General features: G+C 38.4%; 1 protein-coding gene across 1 annotated transcript in view; it reads left to right on the forward strand.

Moving 5' to 3' along the window:
* LOC141902017 (TBC1 domain family member 30-like) overlaps nt 1–13,242 on the forward strand; it is a 70,929-nt gene that overhangs the window by 51,741 nt on the left and 5,946 nt on the right. Inside the window, exons 5-10 of the mRNA XM_074789648.1 lie at nt 2,160–2,345; nt 4,233–4,398; nt 5,099–5,270; nt 6,056–6,161; nt 6,669–6,897; nt 10,870–11,067. Coding sequence (XP_074645749.1) covers nt 2,160–2,345; nt 4,233–4,398; nt 5,099–5,270; nt 6,056–6,161; nt 6,669–6,897; nt 10,870–11,067 — 1,057 coding nt within the window. The remainder of the gene's footprint in view (nt 1–2,159; nt 2,346–4,232; nt 4,399–5,098; nt 5,271–6,055; nt 6,162–6,668; nt 6,898–10,869; nt 11,068–13,242) is intronic.

The following is a 13,242-nucleotide window of genomic DNA, read 5'->3' on the forward strand; positions in this document are numbered from 1 at the left end:
TTGAAATGTTTGTAGAAGTCGAATCGGGAAGTCCACATTCTACTTGCAAACCTCGAATACTGATTGAATCTGGTAAAGATAGTACATATGGAACACTAGCGCACCTAGTGGATCTACGATTGCCGAAGGCGGAATCCTCGATTGCCATTACATACTTATTTCTTTTTCAAATGTGAAAATTTAGAAGTGTGTAAATACAAAAACCATATCCTCTGACTATATAAATAGTAATATTGACTAGGCGGAATATAAATCTAGAAATGTTTGTAGCGATAAAGATGTGATTTAGAGGAGTTTTCTTTTATCCGTGTGTGATGAAACAACGCCCTCAAGGGGCAATATTGATTTTGGATGAAATGATTTTGTATCTCCCTGGAGTTATATGAAACGTTCATTGGATTTTTAAGACACTCTCGTGAATGTTGGTCCCTCGATGGTTTTTAGAGCTATCGAATCGCGCGGTTTGCGTCGCGTTTCTTGACGGCGAAATTCTCCGCGGATTTCAAGCAAATCGGCATGAAACGACACATCGATCTTACCGAAAACTAGCAGTGCTCGGATTAACCCTTTCAGGGCCTAGTTAGACCTCTATGAAAACATTGCGGACAATTTCGCTGATTTTCACAATTGTTCGGCTATCAAGCTGTGCATAGGGCAGCCTTGTGACTGCTGGAAATATGACCATTTTCAATGACCATCGTGTCACAAAGATCAATCAATCGGCCTTGCCCTTTAGATACTAGTTGCAACTAGTCGTACATGTTCTACTTGGCTCAGGACATCCTTACGACTGCTAGCAACGCGATTATCATCGACCTTTATAAACCTTGAAAACTCGGGTCGTCAGAAAAATCTGGAGAAAAATCTAGGACTTCAACAAATTTTACCAAAAACCTGGAAACATGGGAAATTTTGATAATACTATTTGCCACAATATATTTCCATTAGTATATAACTTAATGAAAAATGAATGATGATACATAACATTTTAAACTTAGAAGTTTCTTTGATTCACTAACCAAATCACATGGAAAAATCAGGGAAAGCTTGTATATGTAATAATAATAGTAATAATAATGTCACATTTATACATTACGCCTGTTTCACTAATAATAATGTTCACCAGCGCTTTGTATGGTAGTAGTGCTGAATTCACAGAGCATAGGCTTTGCAGAAAAGCAAATGTTTTACTCTCTGTTTGAAAGTGTTGATTTCAGTTATATTCCGTATATTTGCGTCGAGAGAGTTCCACAGAGTTGGGTCAATACATTGGAAGCTACGTCCAACAAAGGTTTTAAGACGGTAGCGATACGTATGTACGGAAACGAGGCTGAGATTGCGCGAACTAGTCAAACACCATCGCTGACAATTATGTCATAGTCGACCTAATCGCCAATTAGCAACCATTCGCATCAGAATCAGGATGCATCGCACAGCAACCTACGCCTCCCTTTAGCTACCTAGATACCATCTATCTGTTTAAAACGACATTGCGGTCGAAGTTGGATCCGGGCATAGCAGTGAAAAGTGATGACTGGGTGAACTTGGTTTTGGTGTTGGTTAACACGATCGTCCATCACAGGAACTTTGTTTCTGGTTAGCTCATTCATGGACCAAGTTTATATAAAATGAGGTACCCGGGCAAACCAAATGGAGCAACAATGTACTCCCACTCAGTGTATGGTATATATTTTGATTTTTTTTATGTCTGTAAGAAAATTTGACTCAAAATTTAGTTGAAAAATAGAAGAAAGCAAAGCATGGTAATGGAGTAACCATTAGCAGTGCCAGTACCTCATTCCATGGCTCATTCTGAAATTGCAGAGAAAGGATAGAAAATTAGATATAACCTTAGTCCTAAAAATCAGAGAAAAACGGGTGGTGCCTAGGTTTTCAAAGGCAGACTATAATTATTTTTGAAAGTGCAAAAGTATCGTATCATCATAAAGATTGTTTCTTGTTTGTTATTCACAGTAATACATACAATTTCACATTTGATGAATACTGGATGTGTGGTTTATCTAAGAGATACTGCGATAAGGAGGTTTCTGTTTCCTAGATTCCTATTTTTGTGAATCTAGGAATGAGCACATTCTACCATCTTACAAACTATTATAATGTAAATTAATGCAAACTTTTTTTCAATTTTTTTCGCTCAGGATTTACATCGGACAGGTTACAGCGGATTTAGCGGGCAGGATAACGAGGAAGACCGTGCAGTTTTAAAGAGAGTCTTACTGGCGTACGCTCGATGGAACAAACAAGTCGGTTACTGTCAGGGGTTTAATATGCTCGCTGCTCTTATACTTGAGGTCATGGAACGCAAAGAAGACGATGCTTTGAAGGTAGAAATCCCTACCCGACCCTTCCTATCATCAGACCTCTTCAAAAATGTAGCCCCAACCCACTTTTGAACAGTGATCGTAAACAAATGTATATTTTCGGCCTTATTTAACTACAAAATAATTCTTTGAAAAAGATAGAATACAATCCGAAATAGTACTTCGAACTCATGAATTAAAAAGATTTTTCGTAGGCAATGCCCTCGCCAAACCAGCTCCAGTTTTCAAGGTAAACCGCTTTACCCATGGGAAATTTTTTTATTTCTTGAAAATGCTTTTCCAAGTAATCAAAAAAAGTCTTATGTCGATAGCTACACTGCTACGTAGGCAGATCAAAGGCTTCCTGAAAATTTTGGTCCTAACTGTAGCTAGTAAGTATACAAATGAAATCAATACTTTCTATGAACATGTTGTGCAGCACGTTACTTCATCTTTGAGTGTATTTCGGTCACTTGAGTTGCGATGGAAGCGTATGAACTCGGCGACTAGTTCAAACAACTCCATTGTTAAATCTAATCTTCACGATTGACAGTTTTATCGAGGATTTATTTCCTTCGACTACGAGGACGGTCGTCCGGAGAATTACTGCTGCGTTAACCGCGCGCAGGCCGGCGACGATATCAAATCCAACCGTCATAGAATTTGTCGTTGTGCGGGTTATGTTCCCGAGTCGTCGGTCGTTAATTTTCTACTGATTTAGTGCCGCAGCGACGATTATTGGATGGAGGACGACGACGACGAGCATTTCGATTCGAGCGAGAAATTGTTGAGTTTCCCTTTGAGTAAATTCTGGTCAGCTCTCTGGATACATGTAACAATCCATTAGCTGAAGAGAAATGCCATTTTAATGTCCAGAATTCAGAGTAGGTGCATCGGCATTTACAGCATCTTTTTAGAATTAGCTTCTTCAGGCAAATACTCTAAATGCCATCCGTCACTATCTATTTCAAACGGCTGCTTTTCCTACGGCAACTACTTTAAGATCTTTACAAAAATCGTTACTTATCCTACAGTCTTTATCGGAGCTAATCCGAACTTGGTATTGATGGCAAGGCTTACCATTCTTATTAAAATCCCTATTTTTCCGACAGTTTTTATTGGATCTTTTCCAACCTTGGCATTGATGTGCTTTAGGGCAACCCCGGATTAGAATTAGCGGTTTTCATTTTGCATAAATTTTGAAAGTAGGACTCGGTTCCGAGGACGTTCAGTTCCAAGATTTGGGACTTAAAATAAGCCATATCTGACTTCATTTTTATCCTATCTACAAACTGGAAAGAAATTGTAGTCTGAAGATTTTCATGTGATTAGCAGCAGTTATAGACGTTCGAAGGGCGTGTCCGAATCAGACAATATCTGAAACATGTTACTGATATTTGACCCTAGTCACGGCATCGATTTACTAGACAATATCTATATACACTCAGTGACAGTATTCAGCTTATATTAGTCCAGACCATCCTTCCCGGCAGGGATTTAATGGCATCGCTTCAGCCACCAGGGCACGAAACCCCGCCATTCTAGACCAGGTGCGCAGGTACATGCGCAGATTGCCACAAAAAAAAACTGGCGGCACCAATCAATGCCTATTGTATAATCACTGAGGCAAATTTCAGTGGAAAAACCTAAAAAAGCTAAAATAAAACTGAATTTCTGATTGGCTATTAATGACATCATCTAAGCTACGCATGTAGCTGCGCACTCATCTTGCTACGCATGTAGATGCTACGCATGTAGATGCCATCGGGTTTGAATCCCTTCCTGGGGAGGATGAGTTTAGGATTTCGAAAAGAATTTTACTTTTGCAAAATACTAAGGACTGCGTATGTACTGTTAAATAGCTTGATTTATACTTATTCGTAGAATGACCATTTTTCTTTTAAATTGCAGGTGATGATATTTCTGATTGACGATGTTTTGCCGGAGAGTTACTTCGCGAACAATCTCCGAGCGTTATCCGTAGATATGGCTGTATTTAGAGATCTGCTGCGCATTCAGCTGCCCGATTTATCTCGTCATTTAGACGACCTGCAAGCGCGAGCCCGCGATCACACTGGTATGTTGATTCACTTATAGAGGGCACCACCTGTGCCTGTGCATATCATCATCGTTCATCTGCTGGGGTTCGAACCTGTTGGCATCACAAGATCCTGTCAGAGCACAAACCCCAAGCCCCCCCCCCCCCCAGTTATTTTCTCATATAGCTTTAATTTCATTATTAGCCAATCAGAAATCAAGTTTCATTTTAGCCCAGGTTATTCGAAACATGAATTTTCATAAGCAATTATACAAGTTAATTCTTATGACTCGCATATCTGTGGGTTTAAATTTCTATTTTGGATATGATAAGCACAGAGCTGCCAACTGTTCCTGATTTCAAGTATTTGTTACTGTTTCATAACGAGAAATCTTAATTTGATATGTTTGATGCATACAGAAATATGAAAGATGTTACTGAGGGTCTGACTTATGATTACTGATCGATGAGTTTCTTTCATATTTCGACGAAATATTACTGAAAGAAATTCTATTTGTTACTGATAGCACTTATCAGAGGTTGGCAGCCCTGTAAGCAGGGTGGCAGGTTAAGTTAGAGAAAAGAACTAACACATTAGGGAAGCAAACAGGTTCGAATGCCGGAAAATGAAAGTACATTTTAAATTTCTGTTTGAATAGTCAGTTCAATCTGAATAGTGCCAGCTCTGTGCATTGCTGCTTTGCAGCTATGTTTAATTTATTGTTTTGCGTTTTTTTAGGTGCTGACTATGAACCTCCGTTGACGAATGTATTTACGATGCAATGGTTTCTCACATTGTTCGCTACGTGTCTTCCTAAACAAACAGTTCTTAGGGTGTGGGACTCGGTATTTTTAGAAGGCTCAGAAATTTTGCTGCGGACAGCTATCGTAATCTGGGATAAACTGACTCAGTAAGTACCTTCCTTTATTACCATGGAACAATACGCCTCCCGTATAATATTCATTGAGTTCTATTTTTATTGAGAGAGGGCAGCACTTAGTGAAACAGTAAACTCTGAGTAACTAGCTATAAACGCGTTGCGAGGCAGACGCAGTAAATACACTGCAATGTGATGTTTGAATACATCAATCGAATTATAGGCTAGGAGAGTATGAGCACTGACATGGTGCACCAGAAATCCCTTGAACGTGATACCTAGGATCCGGCTGGCAGTTGCTAGCTAAAATTTTACTCTAGATTAAAAATTTGTGGATTTGTTTCATTAATTTGCTCTTATCTCGATATTTCATTGTTGAAGAGGGTCCTGACCTCTGGCATTATTGGCCAATAAGGTCAAGAGTATTTCAGAGCTATAAACTCTGCAAGCATTCTCAAATAAATCCGTACATCTGCAAAGGCTTAAGGCCTGTTAATGCACCAAAGTGTCTTATATGTTCTGGCACAGGACACCCAAACCTCCGGCTTTTTCAGTGTGGCTCACTGTTCTGTTTTGGAGGACTTTTGATTATTGCCTCTGTTATTGGGAAAATAGTGTCTCCTTAGATCTGCCCAGACTGCGGTTTATGCCGTCTAGTATGATGACCCAGTTTCCCACCACCAGTAGTCTTGTCTTAAAAATTAATTCACTGTCGAACATTGAAATTGGAGATTCAAATATCTTGGTGAATCAATCTGTTCCCTGTGACCTGTCATTCAATGCTTTTTAATGATCTATTGTTGTATTCACTTTTATAGACGGATAATGAGCGTTGAAAGCGCTGATAATTTCTATTCTACGATGGGCTTCCTTACTCAGGACATGTTAGATAGTAGAATGTTCGATGCCGATGACATTATCAAGGTAATTGTGAAAAATTGATCTTTCTGGCAACCCTTGTACAATTTCTCAGTTTAATAAAACTCAAGGGTAATGAGGGCAATACGTGTAGCTGTGTGGAACATGAGCTGCACTTCGTCCTCACGCGAAGCGAATTCAGAAATCTTTGAATTATTTTTGAATTCAGAAATCTTTGAATTTTCCAATGATATAAGCAGTGAACCGGAATTGATACATTTGGGGAAGTATGATAAATTAGGGTTTGAATATCATATGCAATTAGATAATTATATATGTATATTACGGTACTGTTTTCCTGTGCTTTAGAAATCCTTTAAAATTTTTTCTTTGTTACTGCATTAATTGTTTTCTGCTGATTTGTTGTTTCATCGACGATCATGTCATTTAAAAATGATGATTAGAAAACTTAAACTTTCAAATTCTAAGGGTTAGGTCGAAACGGGGGTATCCTTGCTTGCCGTATTGCAATGGGCAGTCGTGATTCTTTTCGTTTTCATTTCTTTCAATCAGGCCGTATACAGTATCGCGGCGTTCCCGATGCCGCAAATTCGTGAACTCAGAGAGAAATACACGTACGACATCACGCCGTTCACGGCCGCTATGAGCGAAGGAGCTCGTAAAGCCAGCCGCAGTACGACCAGTATTTTCAGCGATGATGACGACTTCGACGACGAAGACTTAGAAGCCGTCACTTGCTTATCAGGATTCTTCCCTCCTCAACCTCAACAAAGATCTAAAGGTACGTTTTGAAAAAAGACCCCGCACTTAACGGAACAACAGGTGCTTTAAAAAACTGTTTCATTTTAAAACCTTTGGTTACCTTCAAATAAGATCGAAAATCGATTCTATACCCACAACCCTAGACCCGTAAGCAGGCCCTTCTAGTCTTAGACTACCTCGAAAGCTTTGAGTATTCGATATGCTACTCCATCAAAGATCTACTAAAGGTATGTATAAACATGACATGATAAATACCTATGTACAACTGTATCTACTAACCATATTGGTACGTTGAATGTCCCATACGTATGTTAAATACCCCATTGGTTCATTGAATATCCAATCGATAGATGAGCATACGCATACGCAACAAGTTGAATGTCTCATTGGTACGTTGAATATATCATTGATATATTGAATGTCCCATTGGTACATTGAATACACCATTGGTATGTTGAAAATGCCATTGGTATGTTGAATGCGCTATTTGTATGTTGAATACACCATTTGTACATTGTACCGGTATACCCCATTGGTAAATTCAATACACCATCAGTATGTTGAATACCTTGTACGTTGAAAAAACCTTTCGATTATGTGTTGACAATCATTTTGACTTGATTGATATACGCAGTTTTCAGGGCTGGGCTCTATTGTTAGCATAATTTCCAGCAGTAAAATTCTCAGGAGATTCACCCCTTAAAGTAAGCAAGTTTGAACGAAAGTATTTCATTTGAATACGTGTGTGGCATAACATATTGCGGTGGTGGCAGAATTAGCCACCTGCAATTAAAATCTATATACAATGGGCAATATGTGAGTAGATCTGTAAGTGGATTCTAACTGAATAAGAGCCCTTCATGCAAATGGAGGTGACGATCGAAAAAAACAATTTGACGAATTAATGGATTAAAGTTAAAGGTTTCAAAGTGTCAAATGATTTCTGGAATCTAAAACGTGGTTGAAGCTAGGAATGAATCTGTAAATTCTGATAGAACTAAGACAGGTAAATGTAGAATGGAAATGTATACATATATGTATATATCATTGCCGTATGTATGCAGCTGGTTGTGCAAACAATTCATCGTAGTGAAACAGTTCTTGTTGTCGCTGCTCGTGACAGAAAGTGCTGTTGCAGCTGGTATTCTAAAAAAACAGATTATATGTCGCAATCAAAAAGAGAGAGAGGGAGAGCAACGAGCTAACTATGATCAAAACATATAAAAAGATGTTCGCGTGTAATTGCGCAAGTTTCGACGACGATTTTGGTTTCGGTTTTTTAGGTATGTCACAATTGATATATACGGTATCTAGTAGAATAAGCATATAGGTCACCAATTTAACTAATTTACCCAGTAAACATAGATAGAGGTAAATAGATAGATAGCATTTCATTGGTAAACTATTTTTATCAAAGATACAGGCCTTGCTACTAATGTATAGAAGCTTCATCAAGATTTTTTTAATTGCTTGGTTTATGGGGTAGACCTATCAAACATCATTTTGGAACCTCACATTTTTCAATTTTCTCATCATTTAAGCCAGGATTCTTATTTGGCAGTGAAGAAAGGAACCAAAGAAAAATTTTTGTCTCATTTTCTCAGAGCATTCGTTCCCATGGACAGGAATAAATGAGAAAAAAAAAATTATTTCCATTTGATTTAAATGATGAATTTCATCGGCGGTTCCTGTAAACCAAGCTATTTGAAAAAAGCCCCAGGTGAATGAAAGTACTACAGCAAAACCTCTCTACAGTGTACACTTGGTTCCGGACAAGTAGTATAACAAGATAACAAGACGAGTAGTACTATATAGGTAAACTATTTATTTGACGCACAAGTTTTCGCTACTAATGTATGGAAGCTCCACCTGATGATAGCTTCACCTGAAAGCTTGTGCGTCAAATAAATAGTTTACCTATGTTGTACTACTCGTCTTGTTATTTACTCTGCCTCTTTAGTATGAACATTTTGTCCGGTTTACACGGTTACTCTACGAATTTATACTGAAGAGGTGTTCACCGTAGAGAGGTAAAGTAATGGGGGTTCAAATTTGGTTTGTTCCTAGAAAAAAGCAGGGTCGCCACTTACCTGGATATGAAGGAAAAGTCAGGGAAATTTAATCACTTCCTGCAATTTGTTTAATAGATAACTCTATGATTTACTACCTAAGACTTAGGCCCCTCTCCGATTGTGCTCTCCCGGAAGAGGAATTGTCTACTTTCTCTTTCTATTTCCAGCAGTTCTGCCAATTCGTCCATCTCTGTGATGGCAGAACTGAACTATTACTACCTAGGAGAATATTCCATCTTTCGGAAAAGTTCAATCAAAAAGTTGACTACTTTAAGTTGATTATGTAATTTTGACAATAGACTGTTCTATTACCCAAAGTCTAAAGTATATTTAGTTGTCAAAACCGCTTAATCCAGATCAGTTTAATAGCAATATTTATCTAATCCGAATGTTGTTTATATTCCACTTTAATGTGTGTAGAATGTAAAATAGGACGATTAATTTCATCGGTCTCAAATTATCCAGATTTAACCCTTTCAGTGCTGACTGATTAATATCATTAAGTGTGGGAGATAATTTGAAAATTTTTGCTGCAATCTTTCATTAGAGATAAAAAGCTAGCAAACTCCATCACAGATTTATACATCGCACTGAAAGGGTTAAGCAAGTTCTACTGTTCTCAGTGAACTATATTTAAGGAGTGTACCCATTACTTCTAATTTATTTGTAACGCGTGCGTTTATTATCGAAGTCCGGATGAAAGTGACACGCAAAGTATATATGAGTAAGTAAAAAGAGTAACACACATCTGATACAACAGATGATCGTAGGAATGATCTACTGCTGGTCACAGATGTAATTTATGTCTGGGAAATGAATAATCTTCCCTTGCGTGTCTAGTCTCAATCAGAAAATCGCTTTGTCCTCTGTAAGGTAAGTTCGCATTTTCGCAGAAGATTCTCTTCGTACCGGTGCGTATAGGAGGCTAGGTTGATTATTATAACTTCAAACAGCTTAGGATCCGGTGACGTGCCGGTGTTTCAGTTAGATTTTACTCATAGTTATCGTTATGAATTTATTCCGAACAACCCAGTTTCACAGTTATGAGTTTAATTTGACTCTGCACCTAGTTCCACAGTTGTAGTTTCAATTTTACCCAGGATCGAGTTCCACTGTTAATCGGTTTAATTTGACTCTGCATACCCACATTTATAAAGAAGGTAAGTTTCAATTACAGTAGACTGTTTGCCCGGAGCTGATAACCCGCGCAAAATGTTTGAAATTTTTTTTAAATTCGTGCGGTAATGATCGATTCCCTGCTCTGAAATTTTCATCTCGGAGAGAATTGGTCGGTACTGCGGAGTCTGGGGCAACATAGTATAGACCTCAGATATCTAGTTATCCGCCTTTTTAGCTGGTTGCTAAAACATCTGAAAACAGTAAGTTTGAATAGAGGCTTGAAAGAAGCTCCAAACAGAATACAGTAAAAACCATACATAAATTGGATTTCCATTAGTCCAATAAACACTTAAGTTACAGTTTATGGTCTGAATGTCTTGAAATGTATGAAATCCACTTTCTATGGTGGCAGAACTTGAAGTATGTGCAGGAGCGGATCCAAGGTTAACGGAAAGGGCTGTCCACATACACTATGATTTTTATAACCTCTTTAATGGTGAAAAACCTAATTGCCACTACAAAATTTTAAAATTCTTTCAGTTGCTCAAGCTTAATTTTGACTTTTCTTCCCAAAGTATTCAGTCTGGAATATTTGGGGATGGAATGAAGAAACCTCAACTTTTAGGGGGGTATCTGGACCCCACAGACACCCCACCCCTCTACCCCCTCCATCCCCCTCCACTGATGAGTTATCTCGTAGTCAGCGGCAACATGATGATTATACCACTACATTTTATAACAGGTAGCACTGCTATTCTAAATTACCATTCAGACAGTTTTCTTTGCGTTCGTATTTTCAGGTGAACCGACTACCGACGGCACGACGATGGTAAACGACATCTCGAACGTGAGTCCGGGCGCGTACGCCGCGAACCCTCACGAGCATAAATCGCTATCTCCGGCGTATATGGAACGAATGTGCACCGATATCAACTATCTGCAGAAACATTACCAGAAATTACGTCAAAGACAGCGTCAAGCGCATGTCATCATCGCGAGTAAGTATATTGGAATCGGTGATAAGGTACCGTTTTCAACCCTCTTCCCTTCTAACTTTCGGGTAGATTTTTTGCCGAAGCCATTACAGTCGATGTGGATTTCATTTGATTTCGGATCTGGCACATCAACACTGCTGTAGGTTCAATTCGACTTCAGAATTAGTTCTAATGTTGTTGGGGTAAATTTGACTGGAGACTCAGTCATATTTTGTGGTTAACCCTTAAACTAACCCTAGGGTTTAATTTGAAATCAGAGATTGAATAAATCTACCCTAAGTCAACCAGAACCCAGGGGCTAGTTCCATAGTCAGGGCTTAGACTTAAGACCAGTCTTAGGCGTCTTAGTTCTATAGCCAATCTAACAACTTAAGACCAGTCTTAAGATTTAGACAACTTTTGGTCTTTAGTCTTGACTGTGGAACCAGCCCCTGATCCATAGTTCTTTGGTTAAGATTTGACTTGGAGATGAAACATTGGAAATGAACCAATTTCAACTCAAACTTTAAACCCTTTCAGTGCTGACTAATTATACCCTAAAGTGCTGGAAATAATTTGAAATCATTTGATGTATCATTAGTTACTAATATTTCGACATCTTTAACAGCATTTGATTTTGACACTAAATGCACATCTGTTGAGCTTTATTTCCTAATCCAACTAAACTAATCAATAAAAATCGAATCTTTTCTCATTTCGTTTTAATTTGTGGCAGACGATTTCGAAGCGGATCCGTTGTCGTCACTATTGGTTACTGCTAGATTGAGCGATACAATTCAATATCGTGTCGTACCAAGAGTTAGTTTAATTCCCGGATAAATATCGAATCCGGCATCTAATCTTTCCATACTCGCATTCGATAAAAGTACATGTATTCATTTATGCTGGTGGTTATGTTTCTGATTTTGTTTGAATGTTTTTGTTTGAGTTCAATGACTTTACCCTTTCCGGCCATACAGTAGCTCCTCTAGAAAAGAAAACCCTCATTTCTGGCGTATATAGTCAAAATTCACCTGGATTTTCACTAGAAGTACCGGTAAGGCGCTACCAATGATCGGTGGTATTTCTGTAGACTATTGCAATTTAAAACCGTAAATAGAAATTGATGATACAAGGAAAAGAAAGTGACACAAAACACCAGTCATGTTGAAAAACCTAGCTCAGGCCGGAAAGGGTTAAATCCATTGCTTAAGCAGTATATCGGATCAGAATGGTCATATGATAACGAGGTGTAGGTTGGCCTGTGACTTGTTGCAACTTGACTCTACAACTGCCAGCGATTAGCTGTCGACCAACGCGTAATTGTGACTGCTAGGGTTAGTTAACCCTAGCCCTGCATCTGCCGCAAAGAGTCGCAACAAGTCGTACATGTTTTACTTTCTGTGACGCTGTGCGACCGTCTCTTGCAGTTGCTACCAAAATTTGCTGCTCTTACGACTGACTGAGACTGGTCGCATACTATCGTTGACGATCTATATGCTCATTCGCGACCAGTTGCATGTTGTGTTGCAAGAAATTGTGAGTTGACCACGCCCGCCTTGAGGAAAAGCCACTGTTGCTTTTTGAATTTTCACCATATCAAATAACGTCGAATCAAAAATATGAGCCAATCTGCGTTTCGGATTGGACACACATGATTATCAATATGGCAGCAACGTCGAAACTTGGCCCAAGATTTTTATAGTTTTTTTACTTTCTTATCGGATTATAGAGGAAGCTTGTTATTAGGAAATATACTATGGACCTAGCATTACTGGTCTTGACATTTAAAAACATCTACGTCTTGGAATTTATGGAAAAATTCTGATATCATTGAATACATATAATGTATACATCTATGAATATAACATATATATGCGCAATGTTCTATTAATCAACCTGTATTTATGCATAGTATGATATATTACTCGATACGATTTGAAGGAATTAACTACAACTTAAACCGAGGGTCTAGTGGCTTAAATTATTGTATGCATTTAATGTTAACCAGCATTAGATACCGCAGTGCAGGGAACTAGTAAGTGAAATATTGTTTAAGCCATATCATTTCAAAGTTGTCCGTATCCAGTTATGGAATTGTGAGTTTAAACGTGACTTGAGAGTTGATTATCTAAGAAATGAAACAACTGTGGAACTGGACCCACTTCCACGTTTAAGTTTTGACTCAAGAGTGAATTC

Source organism: Tubulanus polymorphus, chromosome 3 (genome assembly GCF_964204645.1).
Source record: "Tubulanus polymorphus chromosome 3, tnTubPoly1.2, whole genome shotgun sequence".
NCBI lineage: Eukaryota > Metazoa > Nemertea > Palaeonemertea > Tubulaniformes > Tubulanidae > Tubulanus > Tubulanus polymorphus.